The sequence below is a fragment of the Tyto alba genome, unplaced genomic scaffold, assembly GCF_018691265.1.
Source record: "Tyto alba isolate M040663 unplaced genomic scaffold, T.alba_DEE_v4.0 Super-Scaffold_16, whole genome shotgun sequence".
Lineage (NCBI taxonomy): Eukaryota > Metazoa > Chordata > Aves > Strigiformes > Tytonidae > Tyto > Tyto alba.
Window position 1 is genome coordinate 33,595,416 of NW_024881278.1, and position 26,794 is coordinate 33,622,209.

The window sequence follows — 26,794 nt, forward strand, 5'->3', positions numbered from 1 at the left end:
ATTTCTCTCTTTCTCCCTTTACTTTCGGCAAGCTTCGGGTTTGAAGGATGTCGCTGGCAAAAGGGAGATGCACCGGGGAGGGCTGGGGCGGTGCAGGGAGGGGGTTGGCCAAGAGACAGCTTTGTGCAGCACCCCGGAGAAGACCAAACGGAAGAATGGCGAAACCAGTTTTGGTACAGGCACTTTTTTTTTTTTTTTTAAATGCAGGGTTACAATGCTAATTTTTGCCTCACCCACTCGGGGGCTCTCAGCATGACGACCCCAGAAGTGTCTGTGGTTAGTGCCCCCCCCCCCCATTCCCATCGCTGCTCCTGGGGGGCCTTTTTTGGAACCCAGAGGAGGAGACCCCTCGGGTTTCGGTGGGATCAGCGCAGCGTCCTGGCGCCGGACATCCCCCCCACCCCCCCACCCCCCCCCCCGGTTCTCTTCATTTTAACCCTGCCGTGTCCTTGTCTCTGGTGGCAGAGCCCACGCTGCACCGTGTCCCTCTGGGGGGGTCGGCACAGCCTCCCGGCGGTAGCCCAGCTCCAAGCCAAAGCTGGGCTGGGACCCCCCCCCCCCCCGCCTAGTTCCTGCTCCTGTCACGCGTGACCTTGGGGCGGGAGGCCACTTAAAAAAAAAAAAAAAAAAAGTCAGAAACAAAAAATGTCAAAATAAGCCTGAAAACGGGGGTAGGTGAGGAAAAGGGACGAGTCGGGTGCGGGGTTGGCGCTGCGGGGGGGGGGGGGGGGGGAGCCCCCGGGGAGGGGTTTAACGGGGCGCGGAATGGCGGCGGGTGGCGCCAAGGCGGGAGCTGTGGCCCCGCCCTCCCGCCCGCCATTGGCCTGCCGGCGCGGGCCGGGTTTCCCGCGCGCGGGACGCCATGGCGGGAGAGCGCGCGGCGGGGCTGGTGCGGGAGCTGCGCGGTGCCGCCGGCGGGAACCTCCCGCCTTTCCGGGTGAGTGGGGGGGGGGGGGGGGGGGGGATGTAAAAACGGGACGGGCTCCCCCCCCCCCCCCCCCACGCACCGTGGGCCCGCTCCTCCCTGACTGTGCCCGCGGTTGCAGGCGGAGGGGCTGCGGCAGGCGCTGGAGGAGATGCGGGAGCTGTACGAGCGGAACCAGGCGGATGTGTGAGTGCCGCGGTGCCCCCCAACCCCGCCTCCCCCCCCCCCAAAAAAAAAAAAAAAAAAAGGAAAAAAAAAAAAAAAAAGTCCCGCAGCGACCGTAACCGCGGCTCCTCCTCCCAGATCCGAAGCGAAGGCGGGGCGGACGGACCTGATTTTCCTCATTCGGTTTCGGCACTGCTGCCTGCTCCGCAACCAGCGCTGTGTCCTGGCCTACCTGTGAGTGAGGCGGGGGGGGGGGGGGAGTGGGCTGCCTCCGGCCCACGCAGCGTGGGTTCATACCCACCGGCACAGGGGGGGGCAGCCTTAAAAAACAGCGTCGCTAAGCGCTGGGGGTTGGGACTCCCGGCCCAGGCGAGGTGAAGCCGCGGGGCCGGCTGTTGTGTTCCTTGCTGCTACAGCCGAACGCTAGCAGAAAGAGAAAGCCCCGTTTGCTCCAGCTCTTTAAAAGTTTTAATTACTGGATAGGTCCAAAAAAAAAAAAAAAAAAAAAAAAAATCAACATCTTTTAAAGGAAGGCGGGTGGAGCGACTCAGGTTTTTGCTCTCTGCTAGGAGGAGAGCGTCGCTTGGGGATGCTGAAAGGTGCTGGGTTTGTCCTTTGTTCCTTCCCCCCAGGTACGACAGGTTGCTGCGGATCCGCGCGCTGAGGTGGGAGTGTGGCAGCGTCCTGCCAAACACCATCCAGTTTCACATGTCAGCTGAGGAAGTGAGTCCACTTTGCCTCCAACCCTCCCTTCAATTGATTTCCTCCTGATGGATGACCCATTTAGTAGAGTCAGAACAGGGTAGGACCTCTCTTCCCCCCGCTAGAAGCACGACACTTAACCTGCCCTTCTGTAAATCCTGATTTGTTCGTTCAGTGTCGGTGGGGACAACCCCAAACTGGTGATGCTTGGCACTTTGAAGGCTCCGGGGGTCTTCACTAGATCAGACTCGCAGCCAGCGGAACCGTTAGCGGTCGCAATCGCGAATAGAACTTACCTACAGCCAGCAGATAAGCAGGCACTTCTTTATTCCAGCGCTGGGGAACACGGGGGATAGCTCCGCCACAGACGTGTTCGTCGATAGGTACAAAGCACAACATATTTATACACTTTTTCAGCAGAGTCATAGTTACATAAGATCAATAATTCCATAACGTTTAAGCTGACCTTTATAATGATTGGCTTTTAGTTACCTCTCCCTACCTATATTCCTATTCTGCAGAAATCATTGGTCATCCTCACTAATTGATTTAAATAGAATGGGGGGGGGGGCAATGATTAGCATATTCATGTTATTTCTTGGAAATTATCATATGCAAATGTCTCTAACACATGCTGGATGGGGGTCTCTGGTGCTCGTTGATAGTCTTCATCACTGTGTCGGCTGATTGAACTCCATCCTTGCGCATGCTCACTCCACCTTTGGTTAATGTTCACCTCTCCCTTGCCCAATCTTTCCAACCAAACCAGTTTTCCTCAGGTACCTCTTGTTTCAAGTCAAGATCCATAACCAGCACCCATTGCGTTAATTCAGAGCCCGTAACGATTCTTATAACGTTCAAAGCACACAGCCTACTAGTTGCTTAATCCTAAGGGCCTTCGTGTACTTTATATTTTCAGAGCTACTGTAGCTTCATGTTAAATCAAAATCATACTTTTAAACTAAAATCAAAATAATATTCTAGGAATCAAACTATTTCATTAAGGTAACTGCAACAGAACCAGGTCTTCACACGCTGCTCTCAAATGCCAACCCTAGCCCAACATCCAGAGCCGCTAGCATTAGCACGTGTCCCGCCCCGAATCCAGGGTGCTCTGCCTCTGGGGCAGTTTTCCCCTTCAGAAGAGCTCCGTTTACTTTTGCGTGCACGTGCTTGGGAACAGTGGCCTGACAGCACAAATAAACTAGATCTTGCTCGTGGTGGACCTGTCCTTGTGCATTAGCTGTTCAGCTTTGCCTGACGCGATCGATTAATGTCCGCAGGCGGAGTGGCTGAATCGGTACAAAAAGTCTCTGGCTGCCTACATGAGGTCAGTAGGAGGAGAGGAGGGGCTGGACCTTACACAGGACATAAAGCCTCCGAAAAGCCTGTACATCGAAGTAAGTGCAAGATTGGTGGTTTCTGTCTGTGAACAAACTTTTTGCCCAGCCATCTTTTTTCAGAGAGTTTTACTCCCATCCCAGATCAGGAGGTCATTGAGCAAAGCCTCTGAGAGCACCAAAAGCTTCCACAAGCTTCTGCATTGTACTCTTTGCACCCTGCCTGCCAGCATTTTACTCCCTCTTCTACTGGGGGCTCAAAGTATGTTGAAATACGGCATTTCTAGTCTGCAGGGAATCGGTGTGATGGGGTGAGTGGTCGGTATATCCCGGTGAGAAGCTTTTGCAGCATTTTGCAGAAGCTTGACCAACTCTTAGATCAACTAGAAACCTTGTCCTCCTGTTAAGGATTGTTGGCTGGTTTTCTTTGTTGTTATTTTGAATGGACTCTGATAGATGAGACCATCAATCGTTTTACACAATTGATACGATAAAGCAAGAGCAGGTGAGAAATCAGTCAGTAGCTGAAGGGCTCTGTTCTGATGTTCTCTTCGAAAGAACGTGTGGTGACAGTTGACCTGCTCCTTGACTGTTCCAGTGTTAGCAGATTGGCATTTTCTGGTCTTTGCCTGTGGAGAGGTTCTCCTGCAAACGCTGCTGCTGTTCCCCAGAGCCTGTCTCTTGTGCTGCTCTTCCTCTAGTCTCTGTGGAGGGCTGGGCTGGGCTGGGCTGCTTCTTGCTCCAGGCAGAGGCAGGAAAAGAACGTCAGGTAAGAGTGCACGGATCATGGGATTTCCAGGTCTGCTCTACCGAAGCTCCAGCAGGAGGGGAGGAACGTGTCCCTACTTAAAGTTCTGGGGCCCGTGCTGTAAATCAGCAGTGATGCCTGGGGTTTTCTGTGGGAGATGTGATGACCCGAGAGCTGCGTTTCCACTTCACAGGTGCGGTGTTTAAGAGACTACGGAGAATTTGAGATCGATGATGGCACCACTGTCCTGTTGAAGAAAAATAGCCAGGTACCCATGACGAGAGAGAGCGTGCTTTCTTCCTTCCCTTTCACTTCTGTGACATCCCCCTGCTCATCCCAGCTTCACAGCACGTCCAAGTTCCCCCCCACAAAGCTCCCTGCACGCGCTGCTCGGGCTCAGGGCTGCAGCTCAGCTCTGCCCGATCTGGTGTTACAATGCAGCAGGCATACAGCCCAACAAACGGTAACAAGTCCAGTCTGCCTGGGTTTCAAGGAAAGTTTGTCTGTGTTTCTGTGCAGCACTTTCTACCCCGCTGGAAATGTGAGCAGTTAATCAGACAAGGAGTCCTTGAGCACATTCTGTCGTGAGCGTGCAGGACGGGAGGGACGAGCCTTGCCCACGACAGGGACTGAACTCTGGTGTGTGCAGGACTTCAGACACCTCGGGTGTTTCTGCAGTGGGCGCCCTGCTGCTCCTCTCAGCAGCCTTTGATACCTGACATGAAGATCAGCCCTGACATTATAAAGTATGCAAACCGCACTGGCCAGCTCTTCATGCCCACGGGGTGCATGCTGGTAACGTAGCGGTGGGGGGAGGCGTTGGAGGGGGCACAGGGGTGGGAGGGGGGGGGATATTTTCCAAGCCTCACAGCTACCCGCAGGTTTTGTGAATGTGTTTTTGTTTGGAGCAGTTCTTTGTTCACACTGTGCGTGTGAGAATAAGATGCCAACTGCCTGGGCTCCGGCAGCTCCACAGTTGGAAAATAAAGAACTGCCTCAGCCCTTCAAGTTAGTGTTTTTTCAAGAGTGAACGTGTTAAACAATCTGACCTGGCTTTTTGGCCCAACCTATCTTGACCCTAGAGGGTGAAGCTCAAACAGTTATTTAGGTGTCTCAGCGGAGTTGCTCCTCCAAGCGTCAGGTGAGGCTGCACGAGCTTCTTTCCAGGATTAGATATGAAGCTTTGTCTCCCATCAGGGTCCCATAAATGTTTCTTAAGGTGCTGAGTGAATGAGCACTGCAGTCTGGGTCATGGGCCTGGCCAAGGTTTCTCCCTGCATGCTCGGGCTGTGCCTCTGTCCCTCTAGGAAGAGCCTCCTTCCTCAGAGCACTGGCCTGGCGGGGCCTGGGGACTATTTGGAGTAGAGGTGGGAAAGGGAGCAGAGGGTTTTAAGGATTCCAGTTAGCACAAAACCAGAGCAAGACTGAAGAGCTGCTCTTCCTGTCTGGTATTCCTAATGGAGCTGCTCACTCTCAAGTCGTGCCCGAGACAGGACACTTCTAAAAACATAAGCCCAAGGTAAGACTAGAGGTTTGCCTAGCTGCCACCTCTGACACCAGCCTAAAAGCAAATACTTAGGGAAGAAAACATGAACAGGATAAATGCCTGGGGCATTACTCTCCCAGCCCCAGCCAAGGAACCTTCCCTGAGCTAGCCCACACACTCCGTGGGGCTTCCTTGTAAAACCCCAGCTTCCCTCACAGCCCAGGTAATCAGGGCTGCGTCCAAGGCAAAGAAAGAGGAATCTCAGCTGTCACCCACCACGGCAGAAAAAGCACACCTAGATCCAGGAGGCCTCAGCCACAGCCTCCAGCTCCTTCCTGGCACTGTCACAGGCCTGGGGAACCTCTCTGCCCTGGCAAGCTGGGACTTAGTGGCTAAGTTTTAGCTCGCACAGCCGATTCATCCCCTTTTGTTCTTGGACCGACAGCTTGAGCTATTTCTGAGCTCTCTTTGCATTAACTTGGTTCAGCCTGTGCTTTGCTGCCCTGATCCAGTCACGCGTGTCTAGTCTCTCTTGTGCAGCAGTCTCCATAGCCCCAGAGGAGTCCTCTCACAGCTAGTGGCAACCACAGCCCCCCACGTAACCACCCTCTGCTCTGCACAGAGCAAGGCAGGGGCACCATGGCAATGCCACCTCCTCCGTGCGGAGGATGGCACCCTAGGCAGATCAATTTGGTATTTGCTGATGTCGACACTTGGCTTGGTGGCCTTTTAAAAGACAACTTCAGCAAGAACACTACTCGCCGCCAGTGTGTGAAAGCCAACAAGGAACACAAGATAGACAGTTTGCTTACCATATCTCCTGGTCTCCTTTGAAGAAGTGCAGTGCTGAGCAGGCATCGCCAAGCCCGCCCCAAGCTTTGGAGGCTCAAACTGAAAGCAGGCTCTTCCCTCTCAGCCCCTCTGTCCTGCTCACTGCAGAGGCAACAATCTGGCAACAGGTTGGTTTGGATCCTAGGCTCGGGCTTTAGGAGGGCCAGAGTGTCCTAGAGCCCAAGAGGAACTGTAGGGAATAAAAGTTCAACAACATTTGGGGGAGGCTACTGAAACACGGAGCAGACTGGAGATGGCAGGTGGTGCTGTAATATTTGCAAACATTTTAATGCCACAACACGGCTTTCCTGTTAGAAGTGAGCCAGATGCAGGAACCTGCCAGCCCTCCTGCCCTGGCTTTCCAGCTGTAACAGCGTGATCCCAGCAGCCACCCTCCACGGAGAGGGAGCACCTGCACCACCACCAAACACGCCGACAGTGCAGGCAGCTCCTGGGGGCTGGCTGCCCCGAGACAGACCTGGCTTACAGCAGCACACTCTGCCACTGAAAGAGGCAGCAAAGCTGGTGCTTTCAGCAGGAAAATTCAGCTATACACAGGGCCAATTTCCTTAAAGGACTGTCTGGTTTCTCTGTTTTCTACTTTCTACCCAGGAAAATCCTGGCAAGAGCAGGGAAGATGAGGCTGATTTCCCAACCCGGCCATACCTACCCTTCCACACCTGACAAACCCCGGCTAGGACTAGGGGCAGGGTTGCCACAGTGGGTGCCCCATCACCCACTCAAAGATGCTGGTGTGATTTTTCTGATGAGCTGCTTCAGAGCTGAGGCTTGCTCCTCCAACAGCTGGTTCTTTTCCTCAGTGCTCTTCTGCTTCAGCTCAGCTGCCTGCAGGGCCAGCACAAACCCCCTGTTCTCCTCACAGAGGTTTTCCATCAGCAGTTTGTTCCTCGAGAGCTGGGCCTACGAGCGAGGACAGGAGGTTTAAGGTTCAGCATCCCCACGCAGGGGTCCCAGCCAGGCAGGGACACGCAGCACAAACCCCTTTTTCACTCACTTGGGCATCTTCGAGCCGAGCCGCCCTCTCCGCCAGCAAAGCTTCGGCACTCCTCAGGCTGTCCTCCAGCCCCTCTGCCTGCTCCACAGCTGCCTGCAGCAGACGCTCATGTTCCTCCTGCAGCAAGCAACAGGGCCTAACGTCGGGTTGTCCTAACATTCCCCTGGCCGTCCTGCACCACCCGTTTCTCCAGGGCCACACTCACAGGCCTCCACACTCCCTGAAGGAGAGCGTGGTGGGGATCAGCGGAGGTGGTGCAGGCTGCAAAGAGCAGTGGGACAAGTATCTAGAACAGTACCACCTTCCCTAGGTTAGCACCAACTGATTCGAAGACAAGGCACAGATTTCCCAGCAATATTTTCTATCGAAACAGCCCAATGGTCTCCCCTCCCTCAGCTGTGTCCAGAGAAGCCCAGGGAGAGACAGAGTTTTCTCGGATGCAGTTTTTCTGTCTGCTCATTTTACTCCCTTCGGTTATAATTTGCTCCACCTTTGACCATGTTAGTTGAATTGAATCACAGTGCCCTGAAACAAAGGGCAAACTCACAAAAACCCAACACCTTGTTGCCCAGTGCCCTAGAGACAGAACCACTCCGCTCTCTGCAGGCTACATCTCCACGCAGAGGGCTCGAACCTCCTTTCCCCAGCCTGAGCCAACGCAGTTGGGTAATTCCTGCTTCTCTAGGCTCAAGGTATCTGGTCTGGGGTAGGTGGATTAGCGTGGGGAGGGCTCCTGTTTGATGGCAGGGTGGTGACTAGGTTCATGAAGAATGAAAACTGTAGCTGAATTAAAGATCAAGCACATTTAACACGTGGGCTCTTGATATATAGCATCTTCCACCCAAACCTCTGCTGGCTCCGACCACAGCTGCCTTCCAGGCTGGCAGTGCTCTCTCCCTGGTACCTTGGACCGTGTTTCTGCAATTCCCTGCTTACCTGAGTCCTCACCAGCTGCCTGCATGTGTGCTCAGCCTGCCGGTGGAGGTCTTCCTGGAGCTGCTGAACCTTGCGCTGTTCCTGCCTCAAGCTGCTTTGAAGCTGCTCGAACTGCTTCTTCGGCACCATGTCGTTCATTTGGGCCTTGGCCTGCCGCAACTGCAGAGCGTGCCGAGTCTGGACCAGGCTCAGGTTTGCTTCGGCTTCTAAGAGCTGTAACACAAAAAGGTTAACAGCTGGTTACAGCTTTATGGCAGCGACGGGGCAGGCCCGGGGTGTGTTGCAGGTGAGGGGAGAGGTTAGGAAGCACGCTCAGCCCCCGCCTCGGCGCTCGCACCGGCACGGCCACAGCAGAACACCACAACCACGGGAGCGGTGCTCGCTGGGCAGCCTACAAAGTCAGGCATGGAAAGCACTGAGAGTTGCAAGAGGAGAAAGAGGGAACCCCCCCCCCCTTGCTGAGAGATGCTCCCCTCGCTGAGCAGGAGTTGCTGGAGGGATCCTCCGGGAGGGAGCCCGAGCACCAAGGGCCGCGATGGCAGGAGGCTGCTCACCTGGGTTTGTTCTTAAGACACATCCCAGGCAAGCTGGGCTTCAAGCTTGCCTGTACTACATGTCCTCTGCTTCTTGCCACCAGCAAAGGGCAAACCCGGTACTGGGAAGCAGGTCTGACCTGGCTTTGCCCTAGGGGTGGCTGGCATGGGCAAGCTACACTCTGGGAAGCCAGACACTGAGCCTGTCCCCAGGGTAGCAGGAGAGGGATATTAACACATCGGAAGGTTTCTCACATCCGCTTTCCTCTCTCCTTGTTCCCCTCCTCTGATCACCTCTCGTTTCCCTCCCCTCAGACACGGCCTGCGAGGCCCCCGTCATCCCTGCCCAGTCCCTGATTCTGTCGCTCCTCTAGCTCCTCTGTCAGCTGAGCCGTGAGGAACCACAGCTCCTGGCACTCCTGCGTGAGCCACCTCTACTCAACCTCCACCCCCTCTGCCCAGCCCGCCCGCCCGGGACACGAACGGAGGTGCCACCACAGGGGCAACTGCAAGCAAGGACCTGTCCCAAGCTGCACCTAAACTCACTTCATACATATCTAAGCCGAAGGGTGAGTCCTCTGTCCCCCATAAAGAGGAAGAGGACGGTCTTTTCTGCCTGGGGAAGGTCCAATACAGCCCCAAGCAGGGCAATACCAACATCACACGGACCACTCAGCAGCCTGCCTGCCGCCCTGAGTGACACCCACCTTCTCCTGCGAGGCCTTGAGCTGCTGTTGGAGCAGCTCTGTCTCCATCCAACGTGCTGCATGATGCTGGTGATGCTCCGGCCTTGCGGCCATCTCTGCTCCTCGGGGCTGCTCAGCCTCCGCGAGCCTCTGGCTCTGCAGCTGGCCAGCCTTGAGCTCAGGCGGTTCACAGCCCAGCTGACGCATCTTGACATCCAGGTGGGAGACCTCCCCCTCGCTCTTCTCACTCTGGAAAAGGTTGAGGAAAAAAAAAAAAAAAAACCACGCGCGCACAGAGGCTTGGGGTGCAAAGAGAGGCAACAGAGGCTTAACCTGCCCCACGCTGTCCCTGCTGGGCTCCCCACTCAGGACCACCGCTGTCGCTGCGGGGCCTTGGAGGGCACACAGGGCGAGTTCCCTCCTTTCCCAGGCTGACCAAAGAGCAGCAGCCGAGTTCAAACGCAGCATTCCCAGGTAAGAAAACCCGCACAAATGACAGCCCTGGAGGAGGTCACGGGGCAGAGGGGCGGGTGTGACTGTAAGGATGCGTAACAGAAATATTAAGGTGCTGAGATTGGTAAGAATACAGCATGAACGGAAACGTGTCCGTGCGCACGGGTCAAAGTACCAGACAAAAGAGCACAGTAAGGGCTACAAGAGCAGCCTGCAGCAATACCAAAGGCCACCATCCCCCCCCAGACGTTGCTCCTAGGACACAGTCCCCGGCAGCAATGCTGAACAAGGTGCAGTCTCTGGTCTGTGCTCTGACCGGACCACAGCACAGCTAACATGTCAGCAGAAAGCCTGCATCTAACGGCAGGGCAGCAACACACCCCACATCCCACTCCTCTGCCAGCCTCCCAGGAAAACGGGCAATTAACACAGCTTTCCTCCAAAGGAGGAAAAGCAGACAGCGGGCAGCAGGTTTGTGGCTGGAGGTTAAGAGAAGCTGAAGCCAGCAAAGGCCACCCTGCTGGGGCTGGTGGCTCTGAAAGAGTATAAAAGACATGATGTCCGAAAAACAGGTTGTGGTTTCCAGCCATGAGGAATCCCAGGAACGGCGTGAGGAACTAACTGCCTGCAAGGCTTGTCCGTGTTGCACACAAGCAACCCCAGCCAGGCCTTGTGTGCACACACGTCCAAGGGCTTGCGAACGTGGGGGTGTGAGACTGGGAGCGAGCAAAAGCACTGCAAGAAAGTGCAAGTAGGTAAAGTCAACCTCATTAGAGATTTTGTAGTAACACCTTCCCTTCGCTGGCTTTTGTCACACAGATCTCTACTTGACAAGCTATAAAATTAAGCTGGTTCTTCAAAGCAAGACTGAGTTTGACTGTTTGAAACAAACATTCCACTTCTCCTCTATAAGCACGTCCAGTTCTTGTCCTCCTAAATCCTTTAGCCAAGAGCTTGTCAGTCAGTGCTAATGGCCTCTTAACAACGCTGTTAACTCGGCTATTTCAGCCAGCTCCTCCAACTTCTCTCTGCCCAACTCACTCACGTCCTTCCTGTCAGGGAGAGGGATACAATCAGTTTCAGGCCAGAAAGCAGCAAACCACGGTCCCCCAGAGAAGGGCCCCGTTTCGGGGAGACACACACCTGGTTTTGGCCTGCAAGAGGAAGCAAAGCCAGGCCAAGACGGCTATGGGCCTGAATTGATGCAGGAGTGGGTCAGGTGTTTGCCCCAGGGCAGAGAGCTGGCGACACCCAAAGTCCTGCAACATTGTCAGACACCTAAAAATTAAGGGATGAAGGACAGCGGGAGAGCCAGTTTAGCAGATTCTTGGGACCATCTGCACCAGAAACCTGGCTCTCCTTGGATTTATGGCTCAGTGGGTGACCCCAGAACCTATCTCGAGCTTTGTAAGGCAGCAGCGGGCCCACTGGCCAAATGGTTTGTGTAGCGAAGCAGCCCAACCTTTCCTCCTTCAGCATATGCATCCCCACAGCCTTCCCCAAACCCGGCTCTGGACCCTGTGCTCTGGCCTGCCCGAGCTCAGCCCAACACCGGCTGCTTTTGCATGGAGTGAAGCGTGTGAGAGCGCTGGCTTGCTCAGGTACAAGAAAACAAAAGGCAGGCTGAGCTAGATGAGATCTGGAAAATGCACCTGAGTGGCTCTTCCTTTTACAAGCATTAGCTATCCACCCGTTTGCCAGCTTCCCACAGCGGGCCCCTCTCGTACTCATCGTGTTCACTGCCCTTCTCCTTTGCTAGCCTCAGCTCTTGCTGGAGTCTCTCTTCTGGGTTGAGTGAGTGGTGGAGTTTTTTGGTGGCAGGGGAGGGGGCTATCGGGGCGGCCCCCTGTGAGAAGCTTCTCGAAGCTCCCCCAGCTCCACGTCAGCTCCACTTCTGTTTGGGAAACTGAGCCCATCAGCTGCGCCTCTGCAATAATGTATTTAAGAAGGGACGTGGTGACGGGCAGTGGGACTGGTGAGGAGGAGTTGCTGCAGCTGCATGAACACCAAGGTCAGTGGAGGAACGGAGGAAGAAAGGAGGGGGGAGGTGTGCCGGAGCAGAGACCCCCCTGTATCCTGTGGGGAGACGGCAGGGAGGCCCCCCCTGCCACCCATGGAGATCTACGGTGGAGCAGACACTGATTTATGGCCTGTGGCTTCTGCCTGCTTGATCAAGGTGCTGTGCCCGAAGAAGGCCGGGGTCTCATGGGAAAAGGCAGCCCCGCTGCTGTAATTCAGCGCTGGGAGGATTGCAGCATGCGGGGGAGTCCCACGCCGGAGCAGCTCGGGAAGGGCTGCAGCCGTGGGAGGGAATCCAGTTGGAGGAAGTTGGTGACCCATGACGGAGCAGTGTGGGGAACGCTGCGGCCCGTGGGAGGAACTCACGTTGGAGAAAGTTTGTGGAGGACTGTCTCCTGTGAGAGGGGGACCACGATGGAGCAGGGGGAAGAAGTTCCAGAAGCTCCCCCCACTGGAGATGAAGGAAGTGGCAGCACTGCCTGCACCCCCCATTCCCTGCCCCTGCGCTGCTGGGGGAGGAGGTAGAGATATCGGGAGCAGAGCTGAGCCCGGGAAGGAGGGAGGGGTGGGGGGAAGGTGTTCTCAAGATGTGGCAATGCTTCTCACTGTCCTACTCTGGTATGTGTTGTTAGTGTCTGTAATAAATGTATGTTCTTTTTTTCTTCCCCTAACGATTCTGCCTCTTGTTCGTGACCATAAAGGGGGATTTTTTTCCCCATCCCAGTCCTATCTCAAACCCCAAGCCTGGCTCTCTGTTCCTTCTTATTGCCGGAAGAGAAGGGAGAGAGAGCTGCTGCGTGGTGGTTGGCTGCCAACCAGGCCCAAACCACGACAGTCTCCCAAGCTGACTTTTCAGCAAGCTGTTCCCTAGCAGCTGGCACAGCTCTCCCCTGCAGGGTGAGACAGCAGAGTGAGAAAACCATGCAAAAGCCCAGTTTGCTCTTGGCATTCTATGCTGACTCCCTGTTCTATTCCCACTTGGTTTGCAAGGACGGCAAGAACTAAAGAAATCTGAGAAACAACCACCCAATTACTCACATAAAACATGTGGGGACAATCAAGAGACATTGGTAGACAAGGAGCAGGTCTTCAAGGGAAAGGAAATAAAGGGGAATAAGGACAAATAGCATCAGACCCTGAATTTGTGTGGCTTCCAGCTGGCTGAAATTACTCTGAAGGCCTGCCAAGGAGTGGAAACAAAGCCATTTGGCTCATCAAGACACAGCAAGACTTCATTACAGGATAACCAGGTGGTAAGCCCAACCCCTCAACTGCCATAGAGCCATGTCTGGAGAAGCCAGCTTGCTTATGAGGCCTCTGTGATTTTACAGTTCTGGACACAACAGCTACGACCTCTCCACCCTCATCATCCTTCCACTTCCACTGGTACTCCCAGACGCCCATGAGGCCACAAATACTGGCACCTGTGGGAAGGAAGCTCAGTCCTGTGTCCTATCCAACTGCTCAACTGCTAAACCCCGGGTCCATATAGGACCCAAATTCCTCAGGGGAGGGCACAGGAGAATAGACTGTCCATCCTGGCAGGGAGGACAGTACTGCAGTTCGTGGCACTGTGTGTGGGAGGCAGAGAAGCCAAGTGGGGAAGTTCTCCCTCTCTTCTCCAAGCAAGCGAGAGGACTAGTGCATGGGCTGTGTGGCATTTGCTCCCCCTGCTTGGCAGGATGCTCCTCACAGCAGCTGCTTTCTGAGGCAGTTTTACATCAGGATTCACACGCTGTGCTTCCTGTGGCATCTCCAACACCCACGTACAGCTGTACAAGGCAGAGAAGATGGGGTGCATAGTCAGAGGCAGCCGCGTGAGCACATCCCAGCTCTCCGACCATAATTCCACAAGTAAAAGACATGTGGTGGACAGAAAGACAGAACACAGCTGCTGTTATAAAGTGCCAAGAGAGAACACAGTTGCTGTTGGTGTGTCTTGAACCACCACGTTGATAAGCAGCCTTGTGTCTCACAAGGTACTTGCTTGCTTTGTGGCAGCAGCACTGTGTTAGTTCTGCAAACGGCTTTTGCGCTCAAACCTGCCACTCTCTTGAGCTCTTCCTTTTGTGCACGACATCTTTGAGCTGCATCAGCTCCAGTTTCACCTTGTTTCTTTCCCTCTCCAGCTCCACTCTGACAGCCTGAATGTCATGTTTCCTCCTGTGCTGCTGTGCCACCCTGTCACGCAGGGTTTTTTTAACTCTTCTTGCCCTCCAGATCAAGTCTGTCTATGTCCTGACACCCTGCTGTGTCTGCTGTGAGAAGGCAAACCGCTTAACTTTGCTTTCTCTGCCACCTTCCCAAGCCCATCCCGTTGTCTATCGAGATTTCCTTTCTCCATGACAAATGTCTTCAGCTCTGCCTCCAGCTTCTACACCGAGCAGGCCATTCGCTGCAACAGCTGTCTTCACGGTCTGCACTGGTCCGCCTATCACGCAGTTTTTCATTTCTTCTCTGTTCCTTCGGTGCTAAGGTTGCAACAGGAGATTTTGGTCTACCTGCTCATCTGAGTTTTGGGGACCTGCTCCTTTCCCCCCTCAGAGGGCAGCTCTCCAGACACCTTGTCCCTTCCGACACCAGAACCTTCAGCCCCGTGATCTCTGCATTATTCCCATTTCACCCTGGTCTTTTTTTTTTTTTTCTTCTCAACAGCCAGCATCTCACACATCTTGACTTGTTCCTCATTAACCTTCCCTTCCAACTTTAGCTGCCTCTTCTTCCACAGAGAGACCATGTCCTTTTCCTTCCACTTTCACTGCTGCTTCTCCTGGGCACACTGCTCTTGAAGGTCTCCCCTTGGAGCCTTTATCATTGAGAAATCACTTCCTCTCACACCAATGTTGCTGCAGCAAAGGCTTACAGCTGTCCTCACGCTGGCACTCACTCCATGACAGCTCCTGATTATGCTCAACCCCTGCATCTTTCCTAAAGATAAAAACCATTTTGTTGACCCGGATTTGATAACACAGCTTGAAAATCTCAGCCAGCCTCAGAACATCCTTTTACTGGAGAGGCAATGCAAATTTTTTTCTCAGGTTGCAAAGTCAAGGCAAGTAATTAAATGTTACAGAAAGTTCCCACAGCATTTTGCACTTCTCAAAGACTCATCCATCAGATGGTTTCCAACAACTCTGAAAGCTTCCTGCTATAGCCAGTCCCTCTACCAATCACCAGAGATGGTGGGAACACAGCTCTAATGCCTTGTATTCCTGTTAGTTGGGTTTGTGCCCCTGGTCTGCCACAGCCTTCAGCCAAGTCACCTCCTTTCTCCCACACCTACCCCATATCTCAGCTCCTCAGCCCTAAAACAGGGATTGTCACCTAGCAAAATACTCCTGTGTATTGCCAAAGGGGACTCTGCTCCCGAAGGGAGGCACAGCAGGAAGGAGGTAGGAGGAAAGCCTGTGGGCAGGGGTGGGATGTGCTGGGAAGCAGGAGCGGGGCTGGCACGGACAGGCAACAGTTTCCTGTCCAATTCCTCTCCAATCTCCTCTGCAAGGCCATTCTGGCCCCTGGGAAGGTTGCAGAACTGGCACCATAAGCACGGGAAGGGAAGATGAACAGCCATTTAGTGACAACCTTACTCTCCCACAAGCCAGTCTGTTTTGGCTACATAGAGAAATTTAAGCCATTTTTTGCTGCTTTTAAGACAGCAGGTTGTGACTATCTAGCAAGTAGAGGCAGGTTTGCTGAAGGAACAAGAAAGAGAGAGATAATAAGAAAACACTGATGAAAGCTCTCTTATTTCTCTCCCTGTTTTGAGAGACAATCTTTGCTGGGCACTGCCTCTGGCACAAGCTGGTTGAACGTGCAGGGAAACTTCTAGTCTTGAAATAAAAGCACTCATGTAAGGGGAGTTTAGACAATCTCACTCTGAACAGCTGCAGCCCTGCAATACTGCCCAGATTTTCTTCCAGACTGTGCAGGGGATGTACCCTTAGTCTCCCGCTTAGCCCCAGAAAGAGAAGGTTGCCAGACCTCAGGCTCTCTCTGTCCCTGCGCTGCATCCTCAGCTCTCCTTCCTCCTGGTCCAGCTGCTGCCCTGGATGGTAAAAGTCTTTGGTGTGCTTTTGTCCTACCCTGGCCTGCTCCATCTCAAACCCCTCCTCCAGCTCCAGGCTGCACACACATTTTTGCTCTTTCAAGCTATCAGTTACAGCCCAGTACTTTGCAACTGCTTCTCCTTTCTGGTCTTCCACCTTGTTCAGCTCAGCCTTGAAGCTTCCCTCACTATCCTTCTCTCTAAGTTTTTCCTCATTAACTCCATTTCTTCCTCGTAATAGTTTATCTGTTGGAAGGAGATAGGATTTGGATATTAGCACCATGCTCCCCCGAGCGACTCTCTCCTCCAGTAGCTCCAACTCAGATCGATCTATTGGTCCTTCTCAACAGGGTCCATTCTCCAGGCAGTTCTGGTCCCCACTGAAATTAGGGCAACAACCAGTCTCATGCAGCAGCCTCTAACAAGCAGATATTGGTGGGTCACAGCTCTCCCCAGCAAGCAGCACAGCTCTCCCCCTTTCTCCTTGTTTGCAAAGGGGAGAAGGGAGAGGCCAGAGCATCATCCGCCACTGCTCCTCATATCCTTCCTCCACCCTGAGGAGTGGTCCCTTGTCCAAGATGTGGTGGTGAGTAGCTGCTGTTCCCCACGACTCCCCCTGTAAACACTAGAAACTCCAGGATTTGATGAGCACAAAGGCGGGACTATGAAGCAGGCAGAAGATCTGCAAGCAGCTCTGTGCTGCTTGAACTGTTCATCACCTGCGTGGCAGTTTAGGATTTACCCTTGCAGTGCTGCAGTGGAAGCTCAGCAAGCATCCCTGACCTTTCAGTTCAGCAGCATAAGGAAGAGCGAAGGTGGAAACTGAGGCCTCTCACGTGAGCAGCCACTGATGTTTAAAGGGAGGGCTGGGCTCACATTGTCACCTTAAGGCAAGCAGGTTAAAAGTGTGCTGCAAGCCCAAGGAGACAGGGCTCTCATACCTGGCAGCTTCTCCTCTTGGCCCTGTTGCTTGTTTTACTGCAACAGCAACACTGAGTAAAGTTAAACTCTGGTTCCCCATAAGGAGCAAGACCCGCACAAACATTTTGCAAGGTGACAGAGATTTCCACAAAGCCTTTGCCAGCCAGTGAGGGCTCCAAACCCTCCTACCAGCTGAGATGGGCTGGGGCAGCACATGCAATAACCCCAGCAGAGAGACGAGGCACCACCCTGCTCCCAGCCTGAACTCTCCAGCAACCCTCCCACAGCAGATGCCGCCTCAGCAGGGTGCTTACCAAGCAGTTAGGCCAAGAAGTCAGGATATCACCCCCCCACTCCCCTCACCTTGGTTCCCAGCTGCACCTTCGCATCCCACAGCTGCTCTTGGAGCTGCTCCACTGAGAGCGACGTCTCTGAGCACAGAGAAGTGGGAGCCAGAGGGCTGGGAGGGCGGCACGCTGGCTGAGAGGAGCCGTGTGAGGACAGACCTGCAAGACAGGACAGGACTGGCTGTCCTGAGCAGGATGGCTGCAGCTTCATCCAGCCAAGCCCACAGAACCCCAAAAGATGGAGATCCCCCATCTATCTGGCAACCAGCCCCAGCGCTGCAACACTCTGGGCCAGAAGTTTTTTCCTAATGCTCAACCCGAATCTCCCAACCCACAGCTTGGGGCCACTTCCTCTTTATTATATTGTGTTTCCTCAACATCCTCAAAAGTGAGAATCTGCCTGTTCACAGGTCACCATCACCAGCTTTCGAGGTGGAAGAACCTCCTTCCCCCCATCTCTCACCACCCATCACCCCCTTTCCTCCCTCCCGTGGCTGCCCAGCACCAGAACTGGCAGCAGCAGCTCAGGCACAACAAGCAGCCCCACACTCCCACGGAAACTCCAATCCAGAGGGAACCTTGTTCTTGCTGAGAAGATGGAGAGGCACCGAACCCTCCTGCATTTTACCTCCTGCTGGAAGCCCTCTCTCAGCCCTGCTCTCCTGTAGCTGTCGATGCAGCCTTTCCAGCTCCCTTCGCAGCACTCCATTCTGGTCCCACAGCACCTGAAGCAGGAGGCAGGTTATGATGTGGCTACAAAGCTCCCGAGGGCTGTGGGGGGCCAAGCACCAAAAGCTCCCAGCAGCTTTGTGTACTCAGTGTCTCTTGCAGCATGAAGAGCAGAGCCCCCTCACCAGCACAGTCAGAGAGTAAGACAGGGGGATTTTCTTCCTTCCCAAAGGAAGATGAGAGATTTTGGAAGGGTCAGAGAAGAAATACAAGACCAGATTACTGTGATCACCATCACTGGACACTGTAAATCACGAAGAGCCACAAGCGACAGCCCCTGCATGCAAAAAACACACAATACCAGGGGTTTCTGCAAACACCTTAGAGGGTTTGACCTCCTGAGACCCCTCCTGACCTAAACACAACCATTGCTGGCGGTCAACACACAAGAAACATGGTGATCTCAGTACTATCCCTCACCCAGCCCAGGGGTTTGCGTTTACATCCTCAAGACACTCCCGTGGGCATTTGGACTAGCCAACAAGCACTACTGTATGCAGAGAAAGCAGCAGGAGGATTTATGCTGCAGCGAGTCCCACAGGGCTCTGGAAGGGAACATTTCCAGGTTGCAGAAGGAATAAAGCAAGGCAAGAAGGTGGTGAGTCCCTGGGAAGCACAGCACCAGGCAGGCCCTGCTGCCTGCTTAGCACAGAGACAACCTCAGAGGCTAGCACAGGAGTTTATCCAGTCTCAGTGCCAACATCAGCTTGCAGCAAGGAGTCCCACATCTAAACACCATGCTACGAGCCACCACCACAATGCAGTGAGCCACTTCCATGCAGGTGTTTGGAGCTGGGCAACTCCTTGCTTCACTTCACACCTTCCATCCCGTACTGGAAGCAAGGGCATACAAGGCATCCTGCTTCCCTCTGGACTGTCCGCTTTGAGCAGACATCACATTAGATCCCACATGCTGCCACACAGGAAACTGGTGGGCTGCAAGAGACTATGAACTAGGATACTTCCAAAGATCCCAATTAATAAATATTATTGAACAGATCTAGACAAATGCAAACCCGGTTTGTTTAAACTCCATTCTAAACAGGAGAGCAGAGGAGGAGAGGGGGGCTGACAGCATTCAACCAGGGTAAAGAATAAACCTTCACAGGGACAGATGAAGCCTGAAGGCTGAACCTCTCCATCCAACAGCATTCTCATGGACAACTCTGGGGCTGCTCAATGGGAGGAATAATTGCAGCACCAAGCATCTTCAACCCTCTGGTGCCACCTGGAGCAACGCTGCACTGGATAGTACTCCAGCACGTTTGCCTTTAATTACAGCTTCAAGAGGGGCTGTCTGCTGCATCCATGAAACAGCTTTGCTGAAAATGCAGATTCCAGCCCCTGCTGGGGGGGATTTGATAAGTCGTTGTCTCTACTCAGTGGTGTTCCCCAGTCACACACGGCACTTGGAAACAAACGGGCAATGCAATAAACACAGGACTCCGGAGCCAAGTCGCAAAGCACCCAGCAACTCACAACATGCAAGATAACCCAAGTCACTTCAAACCAGAAGGAAGGAAACAGAGGCAATGCTCACGTCCCAGAGAGCCCAAAGCTCTGGGCAGGAGCACAGCACCCTAGCAGGAGGTACAGCACACACACCAGTTACCTTGACTCTCTAGCAGAGTCCAGCAGCAACATGTTTTGTACGGGATGTTAAAGTGGTGGCAAGAAGGAGGATGGGAGAAACAAAAAGGTAGAAGAATTTAAGTGATAACACGCTTTCCAAAGGAGAACAGCTTTCTCCTTGTGTTCAAGAAGAAATACAACAGAGCCCAGGGCAGTCTGTCCTTATACACATAGCTACATGGTTCCCAGACAAAATAGTGTGTGGCTACAGGGTAGCAGGAAGGGAATTTACAGCCCACCCCTACTCCCCCCTGCCAGCACCCCAGCAAGGGAACCAACCCCTGGAGGGCTGCAGGAGCAAGGAGACAAGCTGCTTTACCAGGAGCACGGGTGTGTCCTGCCCCCTGCCAAAGGGCTCTGAGCAAGGCAAGAGGGATCTCCGCTCTGCACTCTGACTAGGGCTGCCTCCTTCCTCTCCCCCCCAGGCCAAAGTGCCCAACAGAAGTGCTGAGGAGAGCTGTACTTCCACAACAGCATCGCTGGAAAGCTGCCCACCTGTACCTGGCACTGCTGCTCGTACTCCTGGACAATCTCTGCAAAGCAGTCACTCTGGTTCGAGAGCTCTGGGCTGTGGGGCTCCACCTGGCCGAGCTGCACAAACACAGGGAAACACTTCTCATCAAGGAAATTATCACCTCTCCAAATGGAGAGCCAAAAGCTCTACTAAATTATGGGAGTCGTGGTGCCACACCCATAAATTCAATGGAAAGGTTCCTAGGGTCACCTGTGGGATGGGTCAGATGCAGAAAGAGGAGGAGAAACATTTTTCTTCATGTGTGAGACACCAAACTACAGTCAGGCTCCCTTTCCCAAACTGGCTAACAAGATCACAGACTCGTTTCTTTCCCCAGATCCATTTTATCAGGTGCCTCACTGGCATTGGAAGACACTAAAACTAACCCTTTACTTCAACACACGTGGAAAAGAAAGCTTTGCTTTTCTGGAAACCAAACTCAAGTTGTCACCTGAAGCCTGCAGATTTGTAGAACTTTCTACAATTGCAAACTTCCCTCATCTTTTTTTTTTTTTTTTTTTCCAAACTTCGAAAGGTTTAAATTAAAAGCCAGTATTTTTTCTTTGCAGGTTGTCATTAACGTGCAGGAGAGTTCAAAGAGAGGGAGACCACAACAACTGACCCAAAATACACAAGATTTCATGGAAAAGGGTCAATCTTTTGATGAGTTACTGAACAGTTCCTATTTAACCACAACTGAGAAAGAAAGGCCACCTTGTCCTTCACAACACGGTTGAGTTCTTTCTGCAGCTCCAGCACCAGCTTCTCAGAGGCCGCCAGTTTCTCAGCAATCTCTCTGACCTTGTTTTGCAGCTGCGTGTTCTCCTGTAGACAAAAGGGAGAGGATTCTCTTGATGTTGTGGGTCTTCACATCGCAGGACAGGTTCATCAGCCACAGCTGCCTGCCTTCAGCAGGAAGCTGTGAAACAACTGGCACATCAGCATGCCAAAGACAGCACAGATCCCAGGAGAGCCCACTTTGGACAGCAATGCTGCTGATGCACACCACGGGGGCTGGAGTTTGGCTCTTCTTATGATTTCCCTCAGAGCCAGCAAAGGCAGCACGTCCTGAGCTCTGTCTGTCTGTACTTCTACACTGAACAGCACTGGGAAAATCCCAGGCACGCAGACACCTTCATCTCTGCTTTTGGCGTGGTCCCTGGCACAATTTTAGCCACAGCCATCAGGTGCTCAGGTGTTACCAAGGGCCAAACCACTCCCAACAGGGGGAATTTAATCATGTCATGGCAAGGGAACAAGCTTTGTGGTTAATTCAAGAGCATGGATGCGGCTGATGATTTTTCTGCATAAAATTCCCATCCTTCCTAGCAAAGGCAACATGAACCATCCATCTTTGTCACCACCCCTGCCTTGCCTCCTCTGAAGAAGTGAAGATGTTTCACCTAGGGCAGTTTTACTTACCTTCACTGTATGGTTCAATCTCTCTTGCAGGCTGGCCTCTTTGTCCTGGAGGAACCGCCTATCAGCCTCCAGCTTTGCTTGGTGACTGACCGCTTGCTGTAAAAGCAGCTCTTTTGCCTCTATATCCGTCTGAAAATCCCTGGTGGAAAAAAGCGACACGGTTGGGGCACCCAGCGTGTGTTCTCAGATGGCCACAAGGTCCAGGCACTCCCTCTCACCATGCACAAAGCAGAGGAGAGCTTGGCTGGAGGGATGCTGAGACCATAATGTGGGGACGGGGGTCTTCAGGGACTTCTCTGCCACTGACGCAATGGCAAAAATAGTGGAAGATTCATAAAGGGAGACTGGGATGGGAGAGAGAAGCTGTGGGCACCCACAGGAAAACCACTTTCCTTGCCCCACCAAAAGGACCCCTCCTACTTGAGCTTGCTCTGGGTGTGCTCGAGAGCGACGTACTGCTTGTCCAACTCCCTGCCAAGCTGCAGGCAGCGTCTCTCTGCTTTCTCCAAATCCAGCCTGGCCTTATCCCTCTCCCTGACGATCTGCCTCACCTGGATCCTGCAGGCACGGCAAGCACTGCATTAGGAGATATTTCATGCACCCCACAGACGGGCCTCCTCACAGGGAGCAGCACCCTTACCTGAGGCACTGCAGTTTGTATCCGTAGGAGGTGACAGCTGGATGCTGAAGCCTGCTCCTGGGGACCACGAGTGTGTTCTCCAAAGCTGCAGGCAGCTCCGCCAGGCTCACCTGCTCCTCCATGCTGCTCCTCAGCCTCTGCAAGGACAGCACAGACAGCAAAAAAATAAAAAAAAAAAATAAGACAGACATCACTTTCTTCCGCTTCTAACAGTGCCAACAGGACTTGTGTTGTTGTTACACCATCTGACCACCCTCCAGCCTTTCAGAGATTCACCCCCCATCTCACAGATAGGCCTAGATAACATCCACCCCACATTTCCCCCCAGCCCTGGGGTGGCCAAGCCTTGCCATCCCCTCATGAACCTTCTTCCACCCTGGACAGCTGCTTGCTGAAAGGCCTTGCTGCTCACTTCACCTGCCACCACTGGTCAAGGCAGCACCACAGACCTTGAGGATCTCCTCTAAGTTCTTCCAGGGCTCAGGCAGCAATGGCAAGTCCAGGCTCGACAAATCTAGTGCCGTTGCTGATGCTGGAGAAGTGATGTGGGCCCACACAGCTTCGCCAGAAGGACAGACTGCTTTCCTGCGCACTATCCTCTGATGCTGAGGGAAAAAAGCAGCAGAGGTAAGTCAATGGGGAAAAACTGGCAGAGAAAAACTGATAGCTTTCCAATACTGAAAGGAAACTCCAGTGACCCCATCAATATTGGAGAACGTTCTAACAACAACCCCAAACTGCCAAGAGGGAGATGTCCTGAGCTGCCTTTAAGGCAGCCACGTGGAGCCGGTTGGCAGGCACACACCAGGCACTCTGGTCTCCTTGCTAACCCGTGAAAACTCAGTATCCACAGAAAGACCAACGTGGAAAGTTATACAGCATCAGAGGGTCTTGTGAAAACTGCCAGATGGGGACCGCCAGTAAACATTTTGTTTGATCTAGAAGTTAAAATTGGGTTGAGGTTAGCTTCAAAGGTAAATGAGATTCAGCCAAGCTGAACCAAACAGCAGAACCCAGAAAGCTGATTCAAAACTGGCAATGAGTCCAAGAGCACCAATTTCCTAGCAGGCTTGGAAGAAGCCTGTCTTCAGAGAGCTGCTACCTCAAAGTCTTAAGCCAAAAGAACCTGAAAAAAATATTTTATTCTTTTCTCTTTTTTTTTTTTTTTGGAGCTGTTTTGCTCAGGATCCTGGACGGAGCTGTCCTGGCTGTCAGGGTAATCAGCAACTCACTCACACCTTAGTGCGTTAAAGAACAGCTACTTCAAAAGCATTTGCAGATGCCTTGCCTGTCCTTGGAAATAAAAGCGCTAGAGAGAAAGAAGTATTTTACATCAAACAGAGAAAATGTGGATGAACCTGAGTCACAAGAGGTGCACAGATGTCAGCACTTCTGAAGCCAATGTCAGAATTGGGGTGATCTGTCCCCTCTGCTAGGACATTCGTTCCTCTCCCTTCAGTAAAAAGATGAGGTTTAACAGCCCTCTGTTGTTCTGTACTACCATCCCACTCCACCTGCACAGGGTTTGCTCTTACTCAGGCAGCTACTAAGGGAACCTCCCCGTCACCATGCAGTGGCTGAAGCCCAGACCATACTCAAAAACTGACTGGCAGGTGGAAAACTCTCCCCAGGTCACCACCCTCAGATGCCCAACTAATGTCTATTAAATCACCCCCTTGTGAAATGAAAACTCTTGGCTTGAACTGTTCTCAACAGCACCCATTCTTTAGCCTCCTTTTTTGTGGGAAAATGGATGGAGAAACCTTTCTAAGTCTGATGGCTGCATTTGTGTCTGGACTCCCTGCAGGAGGTTGTAGAAACATCAAACACAAATGAACTGTCCTGTGTAGGGAACTGGCAATGACTTACGGATCCTTATCCAAAGTTAATGGAAAACACATCGTGGAGCTGCAGATCAAGGCCATCAACCAGGATGCTTTTTACAAAGAAAGCTTTCTGCCTTTCCATTCACCCTATAATGTGCTGAGTCTTGGTTGCTTGAGAGATGTTGACATACCTTGGAAAAAGATGGTCATGTGGCTCAACAAGCCAAACTGCAACTCCTCAAAGCTCACCCTTCCTTCTCCATTCTTTTCCAGTTCAATAAATAAACCTTTAAGTTTCTAAAAAATCAGTCCAAGAGAAACTCACCAGCTGCAAGAACACAGCTTGAAGCGTCCAAACAGTTTCTTAAAACAAATGCCATCTTTTTCACAGTGCAAATGAAACACAATTTAAAAACTCTTTTGCAAAATTAACACTGCTTTATTTCCATGCACACACAAAGAAATAAACTCCTCTCCACAAAGTCTAGAATGTGAGCCCCAGTAGTGGATGCAGACAGGCATAAAAAACACTTGAATCCTGTTTCAGTTTGGGGAGTGAAGGAGGATTAAGGCCCCATGCCTACTCTGGGACCCCGAAGGGATAACAGTCACTCTCTAATTTCATTTTGGAAATGGCAGGCCATTTGCAGAGCAAAAGGACAAAATACAACAGGAACAAGCTGCAACAAGGGGATCCTTGATTGGCCATAAGGAAAAAATTCTTCCTCCTGAGTGCAGTGTAGCCCTGGGACAGGCCCAGAGAAGCTGTGGGGTCTCCATCCTGGGAGATACTCAAACCTAGACTGGACAAGCCTGGAGCAACTTGGCCTAGCTTGAAAGTCAGTCCTGCTGTGAGGAGGATTAGCCCAGATGTCTCCAGAGATCCCTTACACCCTAACCCTGCTGTGGTCAGACACTAAAGACCAGCTCCACCCCAAGGGAAGCCATCTGTGCTACCAAAGAAATGCAGCCGTGCTGTGGTACACCAGCTCTGGACCATTGCCTGCTGCCTAAGGGGGGGCAAAGTTTATTTTTGACAGTCACTTCCTCTGGCTCTACGGATTCACTGCCCAGAACTCGCTGCCCATCCTTCTCTCAACAAGCCAGCTCCCAGCCTTTCCCTGTTCACCTACTTCCTCAGCTCCTTCAGCCAAATTCTGGCTAAGGAAAGCCTCACCTCCTGTGCCTACCTCTTCCAGGAGGGCCCGGACTTGAGCCTCAGCCATGTCCAAGAAAGGGCTGGGTACCCGCCAGGAACTGCAGGCTAGGTCAGGCTTCCAGATGAAATCACAGCACAGCCCACCCATCCTAAAAAACAGCCTCCCCACAACTATTTGTGAAACAATACTGTGAGGACAAAGCCCCCTGTAAGGACAATGGAAGAGCACAGACAATATCACTGACACAACAAGAATGATGGGGACTGAGCAGCAAGACTCCTCTGCCACAAAGTTAATTCAGGCACGTTAGCGCTACGCCACCCTCCTACTTTCCCCCACAAATCCCAGAGGATCTGTACTATGTCCTTTCCCGATGGTTTGCCAATATATTGCACAAAGGGAGGAGGGAGACCATCATACCTTGTGCCTCCAGCATCCCGTTCACAAAAGCTTTATCAGTTTTCAGCCTCTTTGTTTGCCTTTGGGCTCTGTAGCAAGAAAAATGAGGAAAGAGCATCAGCCAGAGCCTGCCCCAGGGCAGGGGTCACACACCCCAAACCTGCTGGCTCCACTCAAACTTGCAGCTCTTGATATATCTGCTCCTAACCAGAACGGGAACAACCCATGTGCAGCGCTCAAACAGGCACCCTGAGACACACTGGGACTGGAAGTGTTTGTGGATTTTTTAACAACTTCATTTTACCATGTCAAACGTTTTGGCTCAGGACTCAGAAGAATGCCCTGCCAAGCAGGAGAGAGCCTTTTCCCACAAAAGTTTAAGGGTTTGTTCTGAGATCAGCCAAATACCTGGGTACCCATGGCAGGAAGAGGAGGGTTAAATCTGCCTGATTCTAAACCCGTCTGCTCAAGAATTAAAAAATCACTGGAGAAAAAAAAGGGGAAAAGATGGAAGACGCAAATCCCACTGAAATCCCAGATGGGGATGGAGGCTAAGCGGGTGCAGCATGCTCATATCCAAACCCTCTGCCCCAAAAGCAAACCCCGGGACCCAGCCCTGTGAAAACTGGATCCCAGCTGGTTGCATGACACGGACAGAGAAACAGAGAGGGCATGGACTGAAGAAAGGCAGAGCAGAGCATCGGTCCTTCTCTGGTCTCTAAATCTCATTTCACTGCCTTGTCTGAGCTCAGGTTTGCAAACCAACCCTTACTGGACACACCTGGGTTTGCAGAAGAGGTGATACGGGGCTGAGCCAGCCCTTCCTCCCCCTTCAAATCGCCTGGAGCATCCCTGGGTCTGGACATTCGGCTTTTACATGGGCAAGACGGGCCGCACGTACCAGCACTTATAGATTTACAAGGGGGACGCCCCACCACGCAACCAGAGACCAGGGCCCACCCCACCTCGCCTGTAAGCAAGATGTTAAGCAAGATGCTTAACATCCCCTACCCCCAACCTCCCTCATCTCCCTTTTCCCGGCGTTGGAAGGAAGGACCTGCGGCCTCCCAGGTAGGCGAGCAGGCCACGCCGCAGACACGCAACTATCTGGGACGGCACTGCGGGGTTGGAGGGGGCGGCGTGGGTGCCGGAGAAGGCGGTGGAGTGTAGGGGGAAAAAAAAAAAAAAAAATAAATAAAAATATATATCTATATCTCCAAACCTCACCCGCATCTTTCCCAGCCCTCACTCACCGCGCATGCGCACGCGGCCTCCGGCGCAGCCGCTCCTGCCGCCTGCGCATGCGCGGATGGGGGGGTG

At 52.8% G+C, this 26,794-nt stretch overlaps 2 protein-coding genes across 11 annotated transcripts; one reads left to right on the forward strand and one right to left on the reverse strand.

The window, feature by feature from the left end:
- The first annotated feature begins 768 nt into the window (after nt 1–768).
- GINS1 (GINS complex subunit 1) lies at nt 769–4,888 on the forward strand. 2 transcript variants are annotated; one of them, XM_042789564.1, is made up of 7 exons: nt 789–937; nt 1,047–1,111; nt 1,229–1,324; nt 1,723–1,813; nt 3,076–3,192; nt 4,074–4,148; nt 4,400–4,888. In XM_042789564.1, exons 1-7 carry the CDS (start codon nt 863–865, stop codon nt 4,466–4,468), a joined length of 588 nt encoding a protein of 195 aa, XP_042645498.1. In that variant the 5' UTR covers nt 789–862; the 3' UTR covers nt 4,469–4,888. The 2 variants fall into 2 exon arrangements, with proteins under 2 accessions (XP_042645496.1, XP_042645498.1); XM_042789562.1 differs by lacking the exons at nt 4,074–4,148; nt 4,400–4,888 and having other exon boundaries at nt 769–937; nt 3,076–3,447.
- Nucleotides 4,018–26,757, reverse strand: LOC116965856 (ninein-like protein). 9 transcript variants are annotated; one of them, XR_004409719.2, is made up of 17 exons: nt 26,728–26,757; nt 25,496–25,563; nt 22,539–22,694; nt 22,090–22,226; nt 21,870–22,007; nt 21,450–21,588; nt 20,742–20,852; nt 20,015–20,104; nt 19,494–19,502; nt 17,781–17,877; nt 17,169–17,311; nt 9,389–9,616; nt 8,149–8,361; nt 7,213–7,329; nt 6,868–7,118; nt 6,179–6,387; nt 4,018–4,127 (listed from the first exon to the last, which is right to left on the reverse strand). XR_004409719.2 is itself a non-coding variant. In XM_033011062.2 (15 exons), exons 4-15 carry the CDS (start codon nt 22,209–22,211, stop codon nt 6,930–6,932), a joined length of 1,596 nt encoding a protein of 531 aa, XP_032866953.2. In that variant the 5' UTR covers nt 22,212–22,226; nt 22,539–22,694; nt 25,496–25,563; nt 26,702–26,745; the 3' UTR covers nt 6,462–6,929. The 9 variants fall into 9 exon arrangements, 1 of the variants encoding a protein (XP_032866953.2); XR_004409717.2 differs by having other exon boundaries at nt 26,702–26,754; XR_004409722.2 differs by having other exon boundaries at nt 21,906–22,007; nt 26,702–26,745.
- Between the last annotated feature and the right edge of the window lie 37 nt (nt 26,758–26,794).

What these genes read in the sequence shown, in the direction of transcription:
- GINS1 (XM_042789562.1), top strand. Translation starts at nt 863, where the DNA reads ATGGCGGGAGAGCGCGCGGCGGGGCTGGTGCGGGAGCTGCGCGGTGCC. An exon ending in GGAACCTCCCGCCTTTCCGG is followed by an intron (nt 938 to 1,046) that starts GTGAGTGGGGGG and finishes CCGCGGTTGCAG; the next exon opens with GCGGAGGGGCTGCGGCAGGC. An exon ending in CGCTGTGTCCTGGCCTACCT is followed by an intron (nt 1,325 to 1,722) that starts GTGAGTGAGGCG and finishes CCTTCCCCCCAG; the next exon opens with GTACGACAGGTTGCTGCGGA.
- LOC116965856 (XM_033011062.2), bottom strand. Translation starts at nt 22,211, where the DNA reads ATGGAGGAGCAGGTGAGCCTGGCGGAGCTGCCTGCAGCTTTGGAGAAC. An exon ending in CACACCCAGAGCAAGCTCAA is followed by an intron (nt 21,589 to 21,869) that starts GTAGGAGGGGTC and finishes TTTTTCCACCAG; the next exon opens with GGATTTTCAGACGGATATAG. An exon ending in CTCGGCTCGAAGATGCCCAA is followed by an intron (nt 7,119 to 7,212) that starts GTGAGTGAAAAA and finishes CCTCGCTCGTAG; the next exon opens with GCCCAGCTCTCGAGGAACAA.